Below are 17478 nucleotides of genomic sequence, written 5' to 3'. Positions count from 1 at the left end.
CAGTGCTCTGGGGGCGTCAGCCAGGACCTCGTGTGCGCCGTCGGGGCACCATGGGAAGGTGGCGGGGAGAGCAGGGAGGGCAAGTGGCAGGGGTGACTCGCCCGCCAGACGCCACGCCCCAAGCCCTGCCACCGCCACCCTGCGGCCTCTGGGGTGGCGCTCGTCCTCCTCCCAGAGGGGGATGCTGAGGCTGCCCGGTCATCCGTGGCCTGGCCAGACCGCCTTGTCCCTCAGTCACCCCCGTTTGTCAGCCTGCCCGTGGTGTCGCATGATAGAGGGCCCTGTCTCTGACCTCACCACTCTGTACAGGCACAGAGAACAGGGTGCCAAGGCGTAGCCTCACGTCCAGGGAGCAGGGGCTGAACGCGCTGGGAGCCGTGGGCCTTTGGGGGCAAGAAACGTCCTCAGTGCTGGTGAATGTCCCTTGGGTACACAGGACGGAAGTCAGACCCATGACCAGAGTCCTTACCCTTTCCTTCCTGTGCCAGTCAGTCACTGGCCCCCCAGTCACGAGGGGAACCACAGCGAAGGCCCCGCTAGGCTCTCGGCAGGACCCAACTCTGCTGCCGAGGGCTCCACCCCCACACCTCTTACATCATCTGTCCCCGCAGGCCTCAAGGTGCAGGAGGAGCTGGCTGAGAAGGCCTCTGTGGCCCCTGTCACCGACACTAACGTGAGTCTGTGGGCAAGGTGACACGGGGCCTGAGTGTTTCTGCTGAATCGTACATCAGCCCTGGAGGGCACCCTCGGAGGCTGGCGGGTATCCTCGGTAGCCCTGGACGTGCTCCTGAGGCGTTCGTTCTTCTCCGGAGGAGGGCACGTTCATGGGCTGAGGTGTCTGCCTGCTGGGGCTCTAACCAGGCTCCTTTGCGGAGTCCTGCCTTTTTCTCCTGGGAGCCTCACGCGCACTTGGGCAGCTCGACCACCTGCCGGCACGTGAGCCAGCTTCCCGAGCAGGCCCCTCCCCTGGCCCCCTGCTGCCCGGGCCAGGGCTGGGCTGGCATCTGCTCACATCCCATGGCTCTCCTTGGCCTCTCGGAGGGCTCTTTTCTCTCCTGTCTGTGACTGGAACAGACATACAGCTGCCAGGGACCCTCTCGAGAGATACTGACCTCCGGCATCCATAAGCCAATTTGGGAATTGAACCCAGAGAATGTGGGGGGGGTCCTCTGCAGTGACGCCTACCTCCCTGATCTCTGCCTGGTTTTGCTGTTGAATGTTGCTAGAGCTGTTCCTGCCAACAGTTTACCTACACACTCAGGGACTTGGTAGGATAACACCCCTAGACACTGTTTTAGGAATTAGCGTCTGTGGGCTGAGGTGTTGATGAACACGAGGAACGGTGCTTTCTGATCCACACGGGGGACCCAGGCTGCTCGCCAGACTGGCAGGCTCTCCGCACCGGGGCTGAGCCGTGGGCCCCGGAGGCAGAGGGGGTGGGGGTAGTGGTTCCCATTAAACTGCTTGCATTTTGCTGCTTGCAAAAAACATTTCACCTTGGACAGTGTTGTAAAGATCCACTGCTTTGGCCTTGACCTTCCTGGGAGCCCAGTGACCAGATAAACCCGAGTGCGGCTGCCCTGGTCCTCTACCCTAGTTGCAGGCAAATGAAGTTGGGATGTGGGTGCCTCCCCATCCCAGACCAGGTCACATTGTCACTTCCCGGATCTCCCCTCCTGAAAGCAGGAAACAGGCTCGGAGAGGTGGGTGGGCGGAGCTCCAGTGTGTGCTGGTTAAAACCCGCCAAACCCTGCAAAATCGTCCTTACTGGAGGAAGTGACCATTTCTACCGGGAGTTTGACTCCTAATGCCCATTTTACTCATTATTAGACGCTTTTCATGCATCGTACTTCTGACGTCAGGGGTGGTTAAGAATGTTGGAAAAAACAGTTCATGTGAAAGGTTTGGGACAGTCCCTCCAGGAAAGAGCTTATGCCTGGCCTTCGGGGAGAGGACACTTGGACAGGTGGAAGGAAAACTGCTTTTCTCTGTGTCTGACGGAGCCTGGGGGACCCAGCGGGATTCGTGAAACCTCCGCCGTTGTGGCAGGTGTTAGGAACGGCTCCGCGGTGGGTTTTTGCTGGGAGCTCAGAGGCCACCTTGGCCTCTCAGCATCAGCTGGATTGTTTAGCGTTGGCTGTTTGGGGACAGGAACTAGACTCCGGTCATCACACGACACCCAGCACCTGAGTGGACCACCCGTCAGGCTCTGAGAGGGGTACTGAGACACAGCAGGGCACCCTGCATTTGCATTGTGCCCCTGACTACCCCCTTGATGGGTCCCCAGCTTCCCTGGGTTGCAGGCAGGGCCAGTGGGAGGAGTCTCGTTTCTCAGATAAGGAGCCCAGGGCACAAGCGCAGTTCACGGAACTGCCCAAGATCACGTGGCTGGTGAGTGAGGTGCCCAGGCTCCTGAGCCTCCCTGTGCACGCTGGCTCGCTCGGGTCACAGTTCGTGACCTTTGGGTCTTGATCGCTGTCACTGGTTTCTAGGTAAAGGACTCAACAAGACCTGCGGTGGCTGCTGTGTGACAGAGGCTTTGCTAACAGTGTGTGACCCCGGCCCTGGCAGGTGTTCGCGAGCGGGAAGGCTGTGGGGAGCCCATGTGAATGAGCCCGTCCAGCAGGCATCGTGGGGAGGCAAGGCCTGTGCGCACGTGCTCCCACTGCTGCGCGGCGCCGTGAGATGGGTCTGTGACTGTGCAGCCCAGAGGTGAGGGGCGGTGCCAGGGGAGGGGGCACGAAAGGCCGAATGGTGCTTGGAGCTCCACAGGCGCTCGCTCAGGTGAGAGGTGCTTGACAAAGTCGAGTGGCGGGGAGCCTGGGCGGAGGCTGAAGCCATGGGGACCGAGGAGCTGGGTCCTGGGTCCACCGCTCCCCAGCAGAATGACTCGTCCGTTACTGCGCCTCTCGGAGCCTCCGTTTGCTCATCTGTGATGCGGGGCCAATGACGGCACCTCCCCCGTGGGGTGGCTGCGAGGAGTAAAGGCGATAGGGTGTCTGAGGCATGTGGACCGTGCCTAGCGGGTCGGAAGTGTTCCGTGATCACTCGTAACTTACAAAGAGAGCGTCCCTGGGGAGCGCGAACTCTCTCTCAGTTCATCCCAGGCACAGGAAGAGAGCCCTCGGGGAGGGCCTGCACCTCGGCAGCCATTGCCGTCACCACAGAGCATCTGGTCTCCGAGACTCCCAGGGCCCAGGCTGAGGGTCTCGTGTGCCTGAGGCAGAGGGGAAAGACAAGCATCAGGCCCTTTTTGCTCACTGTTGTGTCTTCTGTGATGGGCAGAGTGCCCAGGTCATGACAGGTGCACAGCGAATGGTAGATGGGTGAATGGGTGCGTGGGTGGGTGGGTGGATAAGTGGGTGGATGGATGGATGGACGACGGGTAGATGGGTAAGAGGGTCGGTGGATGGATGGATGGGTGGGTAAGCAGGTGAGTGGGTGGGTGGATGAACTAGTAATAACCCTAAAGGAAAATAAAGGGCAGTGGAGGGCACGGAAGACTTGGGCTTGGAGGGCGCAGGGACACACAGAACGAGGAGACTGAACAGCAGACAGGGCTGACTTGTGCGGTGGCATTCGGGAGTGCTGGGGGGGAAGAGGCAGAGCCAGGGAGCCCGAGTAAGAGCGGGGGCAACCAGAGGTGAGGAGAGCGTGGAGAGGGAGCAGAGGTCAGCGGTGCTCTGTGGGTGGGGAGCGGGCACTCGCCAGAGGAGCACAGGCTGGGGGCCAGAAGAAGGGTCGGAGAGGACCTAAGTTGCCTGCTGGCCAGTGGAACCGTGGGGGCTCCGTGGGGGGTGCAGAGAGAGAGGGAGGAGGTGGGGGCCTCGAGAAGCTGGTGAGATTTCAGTTCTTTCTGGATCTCAAGCCAAGCGCTACCTCCTGTGGGGTAGCGCCCCCCTTCCGAGTGGGAGGGTCTGAAACCGGGAGAAGCGAGCACGTTGTTTGGAGTTTTGTTCCGTTCTTCTGGAAGCGACCGTCTTGTGTTTCTGTGTAAACAGCTCCCAACAGCGCGGCGTTTACAAAGGGGTGCAAAGCGAGCGCGTAGGTGCAGTCGAATCACCATACTGTGTTTTACACGAACAGTTGCACCGTTGCTTGCAGTGGGGCCAGAGACGAGCAAGAGGCAAACTACCCGTTAGTGCTGAGCTTCTGTGTCTGTGCCCCCTTCCCTGCCCCGCAGGGCCTGGTTTGAGATGCCCTTTTCCCTGAGGGGTTGGGACCCCTCCGGCCCCATGTCCTGCTTGCCAGTGCCGAGCTGCTCTGCTCGAACTGTCTCTGGCACTGGCGGGCACTTCCACTCGCACACTGTAGTCTCAGTCGCGGACATGGCCCCCTAACCTGGTCTGCAGGGAGCCTGTAGGGACAGGGCCCGGCTGACTCATCTGCGCATGTTCACAGGGCTTGGAAACAGGGCGGCTCTCCGAAGCCCTGAGACAAGTGGTGGCCGTGCAGTAACCCCCAAAACACCTTTTGTTCCCACTGTTAATGGAGTCATGTGTGTGTGTAGGGGGCTGCTTTTGCTCGGCCACAATCTGCCCACTGCCCTTCAGCCTGCTTCCCAGGCCTGTGTGACTCCGGTCTGGCAAAGACAGCCCGCCGTTTGCTTTGACGGCTCCGAGGAAAACCTCAGGGCCATGGGAGCCAGGGCACGACAGAGCGCAGAACGGTGCTTGGCCGCGTCCAAATGCAGGCCGTTGGGGAGGGCCTGTGGCCAGCGCCGGGCCCTGGGCAGCACTGGGGTCTCGGTGGGAGTCGGCAGCTGTCTGCCTCACGCTGAGAGTGTGCGGGTTCCCTCACAGCACTCCTTCTTCTGCCGGCTGACGGAGGACAAGAAGTCGGAGAAGTTCTTCAAGGTCTTCTATGACCGGATGAAGGTGGCCCAGCAAGAAATCAAGGCGACAGTGACTGTGAACACCAGTGACTTGGGGAATAAAAAGAAAGATGACGAGGCCGACAGGGATGCCCCATCCCGGAAGAAAGGTAAGCATCCCACCTGCTGCCCTCCCGGCGGCTGGTCTGCGCGACCGCAGGGGCGGCCCCTTGCTTCCTTCTGTCCTTCTGTCCTCCGGTGGCTTCTAGACTCCAAACCGTGCACGCACCTGGCTTTCAGGAGCAGAAGATGAAGCGCTCGTGATATAGTTCCTCCTACGTAACTCCCACTGCTTCGGAGGTTCTTCTTGTTTAACCAATTAATATGCAGTTTTGGTCAAACTCCAGGTTGCACTGGCAGGAAATCCATACGTAATCCTTTCCTGTAGTTTTCCACTCAACGTTAGAGGAGGCTGAGGAAGACGCACAGTTTAGAACAGGGCGCACCTGTCTCGTGGGCCAGTTCTCCCGTGTCCTCTACACTGTGTGTTTATGACGCTCTTCGTCTGTCGCTTCTGTCTAAGAGAAGGAGCACTTGTATGGGGGGGGGGGTAGGCCCGCCAGTGCCCAGGCGATGGCCTGAGCAGGCCAGTGGCCACTCTGAGGCGTGGTTCTAAGGTTGTCACTGGGTTTCGCAGCCTCGGCGCATCCAGCCTTGGCACACTGGAGGGTATTAGCAGCAGATGTGACCTCTGCACAGCAGGTGCCCGCAGCCCACCCCACCCAGAACGTCTCCGGATACTGCACACAGTCCCCCAGGTGGGGCGAGGGCGAGTGCAGGCCTCGTTGGTGACCACTGGTCTGGAACGGGGAGGGAGGGAGGGAGAAGGTGGCCTGTGTACCAGGTGCCTCCCAGGAGCCAGGCACTGTCTGCAGCGCTTTGTATGTGTCGCTGCACCTGGAACTCCAGTCGGCCCTGTAAAACAGACAGAATTGGCGTCCCATTCGACAGATTGGGAAAGGGAGGCTCAGAGCTGGTGACCGGTGACTTGTCCTGTTAAAGGCGCACAGCCAGTGGGCAGTCGAGCAAGCAGGTTCCACCTGGGCCTTCTGGCTGCAGAGGCCTGCAGCTGACCCCGTAATGTCAAGTTATCTGACAGGGCTCTCGGAGGGCACAGTAAGACCCCCCAGGGCTCAGTCAGAGCAAGGGACTCCGGCGGTTGTCACAACCCAACAACCGTTCCTGTTGTCGGCGTGCTGAGGACCCTCAGGAGCCTTCTCTGGGCGCAGTTCAGCTGTGCTTCCCCATTTGATGGATGAGATCACTGAGACCCAGAGCCACAGCTGCGTGGGGTATGCAGGGCTTCCCCCCCACCCCGGGCCCAGAGCAGGCCTGGATGGGGGGCAGAGGCACAAGCAGCCCGGCTGGGCCTGGCTCCGCTGTCACCCTGCCCAAGGCCTGAGAGCAGTTGGGAGGATCCCTGGCGGATGCAAGGGCCGTGTGTCTGCATGTCCTCTCGGCTCTGGCGAGCGGTGCCCCCGAGGACCTGCGGCACTGACGGCCTCTCGCTTGTGTTTCAGCCAAAGAGCCCTCGGCCCACATCACAGAGGAGGTCCGCGAGCAGCTCCTGGAGGCCTCCGCTGCCACCAAGAAAGCCTTCGCCACCTTCCGGAGGGAGGCCGACCCCGACGACCACTACCCGTCCGGCGAGGGCGCCCAGGCCACGGCGGATAAGCCCAAGGACGAGCTGGAGATGAGCGCGGTCGTCACCATCATGCAGCCCATCCTGCGCTTCCTGCAGCTGCTGTGCGAGAACCACAACCGGGACCTGCAGGTGAGGACCCAGCGGGGCCCTCTCCCTGCATCTCCCTCCGCAGGGACGGGGCGGGTCCCGTGCTGTCGCTCTCAGCGCCGTGCTGCTCCAGGTGCACTGAGGACAGTGTGTGTGTGTCTGTGAGCCGTGGACACAGGCAAAGCTTGGGGGCTGGGTGGGTAACACGGCAGACTTACAAACTCGGGTGCGTGCAAAGCGCTAAGTAGTGTCGGGTGCATGAGTGCGTGGCTTTCTAGGATTCGGCCCAAAGCAGTGCTCGACGGTGTTTGCTGAACTGATCACTCCCAACATCCTTGGCTCGCTTTGTTGTGCTGCTCCAGTGGTGGCAGTGGCCCAGGGTTCGCTGGGAACGTCCTGGGCATGACCTGCCCTCCGCGTTTCACAGAAGAGGGGCTGGAGTCCAGGGGCCACGCTCGGCCCTGCAGAGCCAGGACGTGCCCAGGCAGCCCAACAGCAGAGGGTGTGCCTGTCCCCATGGTGTCCCCACTGGCAGAGGTGCCGGGCAGCGCAGCCTAGAGAGCCCCCGCCTCAGCCCCCATAGTCCCCGTCTGTGTCTGTCACTTAGCGCCCAGTGACGTGGGTGCCCGGCAGCTGATTCACTCCCAGCTGCTGGGTGTCAGGGCTGTTTCTGGGTCTGCCCTGTAGCAAACAGAGCGTGGGGACCGCCCACCACGTCCTCAGTGGCTACGGGTCGGTGTCCTGGACGTGCCGTGACCAGCTCAGAGGCCACCTTCGGTCGGTCTTTTGAGAACGTCTTTCTGGACAGTGAACGCACGAGCCCTTGGTAACCACACACAAGACTGTTTACAGTTAACTCCTGCTTCTTTCTGAGAAGCGGCTAGTGGCGTCTCTGGCAAAGACCCCCCTCGTCACTGAAGTGGACTCTGCTGCCAAGGCAGTTGCAGGCAGCTCGCTGTGTTGTGTGAGACGTGCCTGCGCTCGAGTCCTTTGCTGGCCCTGCGAGTTCACCTGGGGATGTCCACCTGGGGATGCACACGCGGTTGCCTGCACACATGTACACCTGCGTGTACACACACACTCATGCACTCCCCCAGCCCCTTCCTTAATGACGGAAACGGCCACACTCGGTGACCCGGGTTCCTGCTGTGTGCTGGGCATCAGCCAGCCTGTCCGTCACAGCGTACTCTGTGATGGACTGTCCCCAGTCCTGGGCTCGGGGCACTCGGCCTTCAGACCACACCCTCATCTTTTCTGGAAATACCTGTGAGCGTCCCACCCGCCGAGAGGGCAGCGGGCTGGAGTGGGGAAGAGAAAACCGGGGACTCGAAAAGGCTGTAGGATTCGGAAGTAGGTGGTCCTGGAGGAGCTCGCCTCCTCTGCACCCATGTACATCACCCTGGGGACCCCGCCACAGTGCTGACGGGGGCCAACCCTCCCGCTCTGCCCACTGCTACGTCTCCGGGTACACCCGCCGCGCCCTCGGGGTACCTCCTGTCTGGAGCTGTCGGGACAGCAGGCCGTGACCACTCCCTCTTCTCTGCGCCCCTGCCCCGTCCGGTCGCAGAACTTCCTCCGGTGCCAGAACAACAAGACCAACTACAACCTGGTGTGTGAGACGCTGCAGTTCCTGGACTGCATCTGCGGCAGCACGACCGGCGGCCTGGGCCTGCTCGGGCTCTACATCAACGAGAAGAACGTGGCCCTCATCAACCAGACGCTGGAGAGCCTGACCGAGTACTGCCAGGGGCCATGCCACGAGAACCAGGTGGGCGCGGTCCTTCCCAGGCAGGGGGCGCCAGGGCGGGGAGGTGGGGCCAGGGTGTCGCTTCGGCAATGCTGTTACCAGGGCCCAGCTCGGAAGTCCCGGGGCACCTGCCGGTGGGCGTCGGAACTCGGGGGACGGAAGCCATTTCTCCAGTGGGAAGGAAGGCACTCCGGTGCTCTTTACGCCCCGGGACTCAACCTGGTCACTGGTGGTGGCGTCATCCTTTCTTGGCCTGGCGTGGTTTGGTTCGAGTGTCCAACTTGGACCTGACTGGGGAGAGATGTGGAAGCTGGGGTTAAATCCAGAAGCCCGGGCCCAATGTCAAATGCTGTGACGGACCCAAAGTGGCTGCTCAGTGGCAGGGGGTTTGAGCCCACGAAATAGAAGGCCCGCCGCACGTGAGACAGTGGACGGTCAGAGACGAGGAAGACCCATTGTCCTGGCCCTGGCCTCCCGAGCCGCGGGGTTCTGGGGCGACCCCTGGTTTCCCAAGTGGAGTCACTGCTTCTCCGTGGCCTCTTTTAGGTTCCGTGGCTTTTCAATTCGGTGCCACCGTGAGAATGATCTTTACCTCACATTCTAGCTCCCTCTTGGTGGGAGGGGGCCGGCCGGGGCTTCAGTGGCCGGTCCTAAACCCAGCAGCCGCGGGAGTAGGACGCACTAGGCTGCTTGGGGGACAAGCCCGGGACCCTCACTCTGGGCAGAGGATGACGTACGGGAGGGGCAGCCCCCTGGTCTCCGCTGACTGTGACGTGGGGCCGGGGTTTGGTGGGTCCACCTTCCTCTCCCGTCCCCCTGAGGAGACAGAGGGTGCCGTCCCAGTGAAGGTGCGGAGGAACCCCAAACTGCAGCAGGTTGTGGGGAAAGCCCCCCAGACGTCTGAGCAAGCTTCCCGGTAGCCCCCCGCTGGCTTCGCTGCCAGACAGGTCTGCTGAGAGGGCCGCGGGGACTGGACTCGACTGCACACGGGGTCGCCCCGGGGTTCACTAATGCTCACCTGTGCGAGCTGCACAGGAAGCTTGCTTCCCCAGAGTACGCCTCAAGTAAGAGCGTGCCATGCCGCCTGTACCCCGAGCAGCACGGGGCGGACGGAACACACCCTGGGAGGGGAAAACGGGGCTCAGAACCCAGAGTCGGTCACTCGCCGTATTTTCCCTTAAGAACAAAAAAGCCAGCTGCCCTGTTTGGATGAGACGTGACCAGTTTATCAGTTCCAGCACATGGGGACTTTCCTACTGTTCACTGTTAATTCTGAAACTAGAGATTTTCATCTGTTATTTATTTTTACCACTTTCTCACGGAAAATCTGCAGCTCTCCCCTAGAGACACTGCTGGGAGTGGCAGGCATTGTGTTGAAATAGCAGGTCAGCCCACTGGCCCCTGACATCTGGTGTGTGTGTGTGTGCGTGTGTCTCCCCAGAACTGCATAGCCACCCACGAGTCCAACGGCATCGACATCATCACGGCCCTGATCCTCAATGACATCAACCCCCTGGGGAAGAAGAGGATGGACCTCGTGTTGGAGCTGAAGGCAAGTAGGGACTGAGAGCGGCGCCGGGGCACTTGGGAACAGCCACTCCCGCGTCCTGCTTCAGCGTGTGACGTGCCCCGTGTTGTGAAACCGACATTAGAAGCAGTTCTTCCAAACGAAATGAAGGGTCCACGTTGCAAGTTCTGACTAAAATGCAGAACTTCAGTCTTTGTCTTCCAAGTAAGGGTCTTGTGACAGGAGGCAGCGTTTCACTCTCGGTCACAGGGATGAGCCCTCGTCACTCCCAGCCAAGGGGTAGACTCCAAGCTGAAGGCCGTGATTCCGACAGTCACAGGCCACAAGCGATGGCCACACCGTCCCCTCTGTGGCCTGGGACCCTCCCCAGTTGACAAGCAGCACAACCAAGCCCACATAGAACCCAAAGTGGCGATTTCCATGTTTTCAGAGAGCCCCTTGTCCTTTGCTGTTGCTGATGTAGCAGAGGTGGCCCATAAATGTCGGTTTAAAGTAGGGAAAGTGGCCTAGGCTGGCACTGCGCCTCAGGTCCTCTGGCAAAGCCCTCTTCTGAACCATATACATGTGGCAGACCACAGGGGGTGCCGGGACCCCACGGGCGTGCCAACTCCCCTTACACCCACAGAATTTCGGGGACTGACCGTTGGGCTTCAAGGGCTTAGCCGCTGGCTGTACAGGTAGCCTCCTGCATGTTTGAGAAGCTGACGTGCTGTTCCCGAGGTTGCGCTCTAGAGCAAACCCAAACAAGCACGGCCTCCCTGCTAGGCAGGGGACCCAGAGACCCTCCAAGAGCTCCAACACCCAGTTCCGAGACGAGCTCGCAAGCCGTGCCGGTGTCTAAAGTGAATTTTGAAACATGCCAGCCTCACCGAGCACATTTCCTTTGCAACTGTGCCCATGTTGGGGCGTGTGGAGACGTGTCCTTGGTTGTGCACCCACACGCAGCACTGAGCACTTCGTCACCGTCTCAGAGCAGCCGAGGAGCCCAGCCGAGCTCACTGCATGATGGTGTCATGGGAAAGAAAGGCCGCGGGGAGGCGTGAACACAGGAATCACAGCCCTTGCTTGCCCTTGGTGTTGAGGACTGAGAGCCCAAGCGAGCCGCCGATTTGGGTGAATGCAATGAGTGGGAATTTTTTTCCCCATTTTAGCCTGACAGCCTGTGTGGTGGGAGGGGCCTGACCTCCGCTCAGCAGCCTGTCGCCAGTCAGAGCCTGAGATAAACAGAATGGCGTGTGCTCCCTCCAGGCCAGCATCGCAGTGACTTTCCCAGCTAACCCAGTGACCTGTGGGTGATTACAGAAATGCTGCCCTTAGGAAAGCCACCCTTCGATGACACAGCAACCTGACTGAACCGCCGGGACCTGTGCTGGCGGGGGACAAATACTGCCCCTCCCTCCAACAAGAACTTCAAGTCCTGTGCCCAAGGAGCACACAGGCCGTGCCAGGCCCAGGGCCTCAAACCAGGGCGGGCCTGTGAGGCTGTACGGGAAGCCACGATGCACGTGCACACAGGTTCTGCTGTCCCTCTCGTGACAGAGTCGGGGTTAGAGAGCCATCGCACTGTTGGAAGACGGGGAGGAGTTACCTGCACTGCCCGCCTTCTCTGGCCTGTGAGGCTGAGCGACAGTGTTTTTAGCCACGCCCGCCCTGCAGGCATTGTGGGTGTGGACAGCGGGGGTCTCCCCTAGTGCTGTCACGCTGTCACCATGAGGGAGCCAGCGGCCCCGCGGCACCCACATTTAAATTTCCACCTTCTGCTAGAATTGCAGCAGCTACCGCCGGGAGAAGCGATGCCCAAACGGGTGTCTCTGATCTGCATCAGACCCCGCAGGCGTGGTTTGGGGAGTGAGGTTGTCCGTCTGGTGTAGGGGGTTTTGTGTGCAGGGCCCTGGCTCTCCCGGGGGTGCCATGTCTGTCCACCGGCCACCACCCCATGCAGCTCTCTACTCACCCCTGCCTCTGTTTCCCCACCAGAACAACGCTTCCAAGCTCCTGCTGGCCATCATGGAGAGCCGGCACGACAGTGAAAACGCCGAGCGGATCCTTTACAACATGCGGCCCAAGGAGCTGGTGAGTGGGGTGGCCAGCCTGCTGGGTTCCATGGTCGTGGGGCAGGGGCCAGCTTCCTGGGGCTTCAGGAGCGGTGCCGGAGGGAGATCAGGGGTAGAAAGAGATGTCGGCATCAGATTCAGGCCCCTGGCTGGGCCGAGATGAAGTGCTGCCTGGGAGTGGTGCCCGCCCTCACCCCGGTCACAGTCACACACAGACATGCTCCCTGCAGACAGTCAAGGGGATGGTCGGGGCCTCGTCCCTAAAAGGAAGAGGATGGTATCACCTAGTGGGGACAGCGACCAGCACGCCAGCAGCCCCTCTTGCACCACCGCCCTTCTCATCCTGCCTCCGTCCCCATCTCAGAATTCACGGCTCTTCTCGCTGCCAGCTGTCTGGGCAACAGAACAGTGTTCTGGGGGTGCCGCGTTCTGAGTGTTCTTCGAAAGGAAGCACAAGCCTGCTTTTCTCCGAGGGGCAGTGTTCACAGGGGGCTGGCACTACTGCCACTGGTCCAGCCGCCCTGGGATGGCGATGTGAGCTGAGGGCAGGACTGGTGTTTGGACTCTTCCCACACAGTGAACTGTGACCGGCAGGTGTGAACAAGGGCACTACGCTGCCCATGCCCTAGGGCACACTCTGGCCCAGGCCGAAGTTCCTCTCAGTAGCCCTTCAGATAAAGCTGCCAGCGAGCCCAGCTCTTTGATCTCAGGGTCGGGCGTATGTCCTCGGAGTGGACGGGACAGCCAATGTAACTGGGCGGGGGTGGGGAGGCCAGGGCTGGTCGCTCCTGATGGGAATGCTCGGCTTCAGAGACCCCATTTCCACTCCCATGGGCCAAGAACAGGCCCCGTTCTGGTGGAGACCCTCACAGCCCAGGGCCCTGGGGGCCCCCGGTGGGTGAGGGACGCCAGTTCTGGCGGGGGGCGGGGGTGGGATGGCAAAGGTGAGTGTTCTGGAGCAAACCCGGTTCTGAGACCCTGAATAGCAGGGGAGCTCTGGCATCTAGTATGTGTGCATGTGTGTTTGTATATATGCACATAACATGTGTACACATGTGCACATGTGTGTTCTGGCCCCCACATCCTCTGCACCGTGTTCAGTCACTATTAGAAGTGGCAGGAAGGCAAGGGTCCTGTCTCCAAACCCTTTTCCGGGGCCTGGCCTGGTGTCAGCACTGGGCCCGCCACGGGCTCGGCCTTGACCATGAGAAATAGTTTAGAGTCACGTCCTGTGTCCACGCCGCAGGCTCAGTGCCTCTCTGAGTCATCGGGGAAAATGGGGCTGAGGGCACTGTGTCCCTGTCCTTCGATGACCTCATCCCGAGTAATGTGTTCCCTTGATAGACACTGGCCGGGCCCTCCATTCCCCTGGCCTGTGCTGGGCACCAGGCAGGGCCTGCGAAGTGGGCAGACCCCGGTCTGCTGCCTGGAGCCGGGTGGAGGGCGGGGGGCAGGGGCAGAAACGCTCTGGGGAGCACACTTCCAGCACGAGGCAGGCTGCGTGGGTGGGGCCTGCGGTCCCAGGTCTGGGTCCGTCCGGGTCCGGTCCGGTCAGGCCCGTGTGGCCTTAGGACTGTACCTTCCTCTCCGTGTCTCTTTCCTCATTCGGAGTAAGTGCGTGTCTTTGACGCCTCCCCATACGGAAGCTTTCTGAAGGAACGTCAGGGTACTGAGGACAGAGCTTGGCAGATGCCAAGTGCTCGGTAGATGTCCCTTGTCGATGGTGTTCTTTTCACCTGGAGTAGGCCGTGGGGGGTGGGGAAGTCGGAGTCAAAGAAAAGAGTTTCTTCAGCTGCTCCTAAACGCCAGTGGGTTTCTTGTCTGTCTGTCCTGAAATGGCCCATGTGGGCAGTGGGAGAGGTGGCCGGAGGAAATGTAGAGATAAGAGAGGTCTGGCTTCTAGCTTCATCTGTGTCCTGTTTTATTGTTTGGAGTCACTTTTGTAGCCATTGTCCCCTTCGAAATTATAGGCGTGAACCAGCCAGGGGCTGTCCCCTGGTCTGGGAGGAGCGAACGCATCCACTCCTCAAGTCCGGGAGGCTGATGGGTGGCAGCTGCCTGTGGCCATGGCAACGATGGACAGTCCCGAGGCTCTGCCCGTGCTGATGGGAAGGGGCTGGGGCTGGGCGTGGCGAGCCGCATCTGCTCCGGGAGGGGAGGCCCACGGCAAGCGCGCTGCGGGTGCCAGCCCGTGCGGGTCTGCCCTGACGCCGGGCTTGGTGTGCGTGGCCCTCCCCACAGGTGGAGGTGATCAAGAAGGCCTACATGCAGGGGGAGGTGGAGGTCGAGGACAGCGAGAACGAGGAGGAGGACGGCGGGAACGGCGAGGATGGGGCCGCCTCCCCCAGGAACGTGGGGCACAACATCTACATCCTAGCTCACCAGGTACCGGCTCTGCTGGGGCTCCCGGCGGATATGCCCCCCACTCATTTCCCCTTTCCCACTATACCCGGGGCTGGTTGGTGTCCGCAATGGGGCTCCCGAGTGCCAGAGGCAGCCTGGCCTGTGTGCCGAGTTTGGGACACTTCCGTTTTCCCACTCCACTGGGGTCACGTCCCTGGAAATCCCCTGCCCCGAGAGCATCCCCACTGGGCAGGGGCACATGGGGTGAGGGGTGCGTCTGGAGACGGTGGAGGGAGCCCCGGGCATGCTGTGAATGTCAGTGAGTGGGCCCAGCCCACCTGAAGAGGTCCACCTGGCTGCCTGCCTCACCTCCCGTGTCCAGACGTCCGTGGGAACCGACTTGTCACTGTGACTGCTTTGGAGGGGGTGGTAACCTTTGAACCGTGGCACCAAAAGGCCCTGTGTTGCATAATACTTGCCCCAAGTCACTGGGCTCTGAAGTCACTTCCTCTTTCTGGAGGTCACTGTGCCTTCACCACAGGTCGGGGAGGGGGGAGGGGGGGCAGCCTGCAGCTCTGCAGTGGGCTTGTGTCTCCCATCCCCTTCAGGCCCAGGAGTTAGATCCAAAATGACGGCAGGTGGGCCGAGGTCGCTGGGCCCTGCCATCCCACCTCAGCCAAAGGATAGCTGTCTCCTGCCCTTGGCACCTTCATTGGCCACCAAGAGGACATCTGTGCCCTCTGAATGGAGGCCCAGGGCTGCACAGAGACCCCGTCCTCCTGCTGCTGGCTAACGGTGCCCAGGGCAGCGCGGCCTCACGTGGGCGTGAGCTCTGCATGCTGTTCTGCAGGCTCCCGGAATAGCTGCCGCGCAGAGCGCTCTGTGCAGGAGGCAGCAGGCCTCTGTCCCTGCACCCCGCAGCCCGCCACAGCGGCAGCGGGGGTGCGCCCAGGTGCGGGGGGACACGGCCCTGACTGGTGCACTGTGTTCTAGCTGGCGCGGCACAACAAGGAGCTGCAGAGCATGCTGAAGCCGGGAGGCCAGACGGACGGGGACGAGGCCCTGGAGTTCTACGCCAAGCACACGGCCCAGATCGAGGTAAAGCGGGGCTCGCCGGGCACAGCCAGGCATGTCTCCGTCTGCACCCTGCTGGATTTGAGGGAGCTGGGGCGGTCAGGAAGGAAGGACAGGAGCCAGCTCCCCCAGAGTCCTGTCTGCGTCCTGAGACATGTGGCCTGTCCCCTGGACACACTCCCCAAACCGCCCTGACCCTCTGTGACCTGAGCGGACTCTGGGCCACGGCACAGACAGGGAGACTTGGGAATATGGGCACAGCGGTTGTGTCACTTGGGTTATCAGAGGTGGGGCTGGAATTTTAACCCAGGAAGCTGACCCAAGGGCAATAGACCTCTGTCCCCGGGCTCTAGGCTAGAAGGGTTGACGAGCCTCGCTGGTTAGGAGGTGTGGGCAAGGTCACCTTGGGGGCGGGAGAAGGACTGGAGTATGTTCTCCTGACTCCTGATCGCAGGTCCTTCCCCCACCCCACCCCGACCCTCACCAAAAACAGGTGTGAGTAGATGTTAAATGCTGAAGAGACATGGCCAGGCATCGCGTCCCTAGATGTCCAGTCCTGCCCTCAGCCAGCCCCCCACCTCTTCCACTTCCTGAGGACGTTCTCTTTGACCTGGAGACCACTTTTACCCCAGGGGCTTTTGTCACAGACCTGGGGCTGGGCAGCCCTGGAAGGGGGACTCCATTCTTGCCGAGAGGCCTCCTGTCTCCGCCCCAGAACCTCCTGAGCCCAGAGGTGCTTGACTGGCTGTGGCAGGGAGAGCGGGACCCAGATCTTCTTGTGTGGGGGTGGCCCGGGTCCCCCAACCTCCCCAGGCTCCTTGGGGGACAAATGGAGACGGGCTGTGTTGTGCTGTGCCCTGCCCCCTTTTGAGATCCTGTCCCCCAGGACTGTGACTCAGCACAGTGTCCCAGAGTTTGAACAGGCTACACCATACTTCCTGCTCTATGGGGACTGAGCCAGTTTTGGGGCCATGTGAGGTGTCCCCCTGGGGCCCAGGCCAGCCAGTGCAAGGCATGGTGAGCACTGCCCCGGCATTTACCGGGCTTCCCGGTTCCTGCTTCGTACGTTTCAAATGCTGTGACAGGTGAGAGGCAGGACGTCCCTGCAGCTGTGTAAACCAAAGGCCACTTTGTACAGTTGCTATGTAGGGAAGATGACCCAGTGATGCAGCCTGCGAAAGGGTCCCAGGCGGGTGTGCACCACCAGCCAGCCCGGCGCTGTCCCACCTGACAGCCACCAGCCAGGTGAGGCTGTTCAAGTTCAAACACAGAAGAACTGAACACTCAGTCCCACAGGTGCTTGAGCCCCATGTGCCAGTGCCCAGGGGCCACATGGGACGAGGGGCCGTACCTATGGATGGACAGACACGCAGACACAGCCACGTCACCACTGCAGGGGCGGCCCCGGCCGAGGTCTCAATCACTCTGGTGGGTTAGTCACAGGTTCCCAACAGATGGGTCCCAGGTCAGAAATGCCGTTACTAAGCCGGTTTATAGGATCTATCAGGCCCAGCCTGGTCTGGGGGTTGTACCCTCAGAAGCCTCGGGAAACGTCTGTATCACACTCTGTCTTGGACACGGAGCCCGTGGCCAGGGCCCTGCGCAGGAGGGGCCGGAAGTGACGCGCACTCGCCCGCCCCCCCAGATTGTCCGGCTGGACCGCACCATGGAGCAGATCGTGTTCCCCGTGCCCAGCATCTGCGAGTTCCTGACACAGGAGTCCAAGCTGCGCATCTACTACACCACGGAGCGGGACGAGCAGGGCAGCAAGATCAACGACTTCTTCCTGCGCTCCGAGGACCTCTTCAACGAGATGAACTGGCAGAAGAAGCTCCGAGGTGGGTCTACAGCGCCGGCGCAGCCCCGCGGGGCCCCCCCAGGCCTGGGCAGGCAGTGGGGACGGGATCTCCAAGTGGGAGCAGAGCCGGTGTGATTGCAGTCACTGCCCTCCTGTGGGTGCCAGGCAGTCCCAGCTGCCGACAGGCCCCCTCCTGCAGCATCTGCCTGAGGCGGGGAGGCCCAACTGTGTCCGGGTGGGAAGCGGGGCCTTGAGCCTTGCCGGCCTCGGGCCAACACACCTGCTCAGAACCCGAGCTCTGCCCTGTCCGTGGGCAGCTCGGGCTTTGG

The 17478-nt window shown here is 61.3% G+C and overlaps 1 protein-coding gene across 5 annotated transcripts in view; it reads left to right on the top strand.

Moving 5' to 3' along the window:
* ITPR1 (inositol 1,4,5-trisphosphate receptor type 1) overlaps nt 1-17478 on the top strand; it is a 209359-nt gene that overhangs the window by 154067 nt on the left and 37814 nt on the right. For all 5 annotated transcript variants that reach the window (XM_045199754.3, XM_053929774.2, XM_053929775.2 and 2 more), the window contains 8 exons: nt 4803-4983; nt 6394-6647; nt 8173-8373; nt 9794-9904; nt 11858-11953; nt 14176-14319; nt 15271-15375; nt 16997-17189. In XM_045199754.3, coding sequence (XP_045055689.1) covers nt 4803-4983; nt 6394-6647; nt 8173-8373; nt 9794-9904; nt 11858-11953; nt 14176-14319; nt 15271-15375; nt 16997-17189 — 1285 coding nt within the window. The remainder of the gene's footprint in view (nt 1-4802; nt 4984-6393; nt 6648-8172; nt 8374-9793; nt 9905-11857; nt 11954-14175; nt 14320-15270; nt 15376-16996; nt 17190-17478) is intronic.

Source organism: Desmodus rotundus, chromosome 8, assembly GCF_022682495.2.
Source record: "Desmodus rotundus isolate HL8 chromosome 8, HLdesRot8A.1, whole genome shotgun sequence".
NCBI lineage: Eukaryota > Metazoa > Chordata > Mammalia > Chiroptera > Phyllostomidae > Desmodus > Desmodus rotundus.
This window is presented reverse-complemented; position numbering and strand designations above follow the sequence as displayed.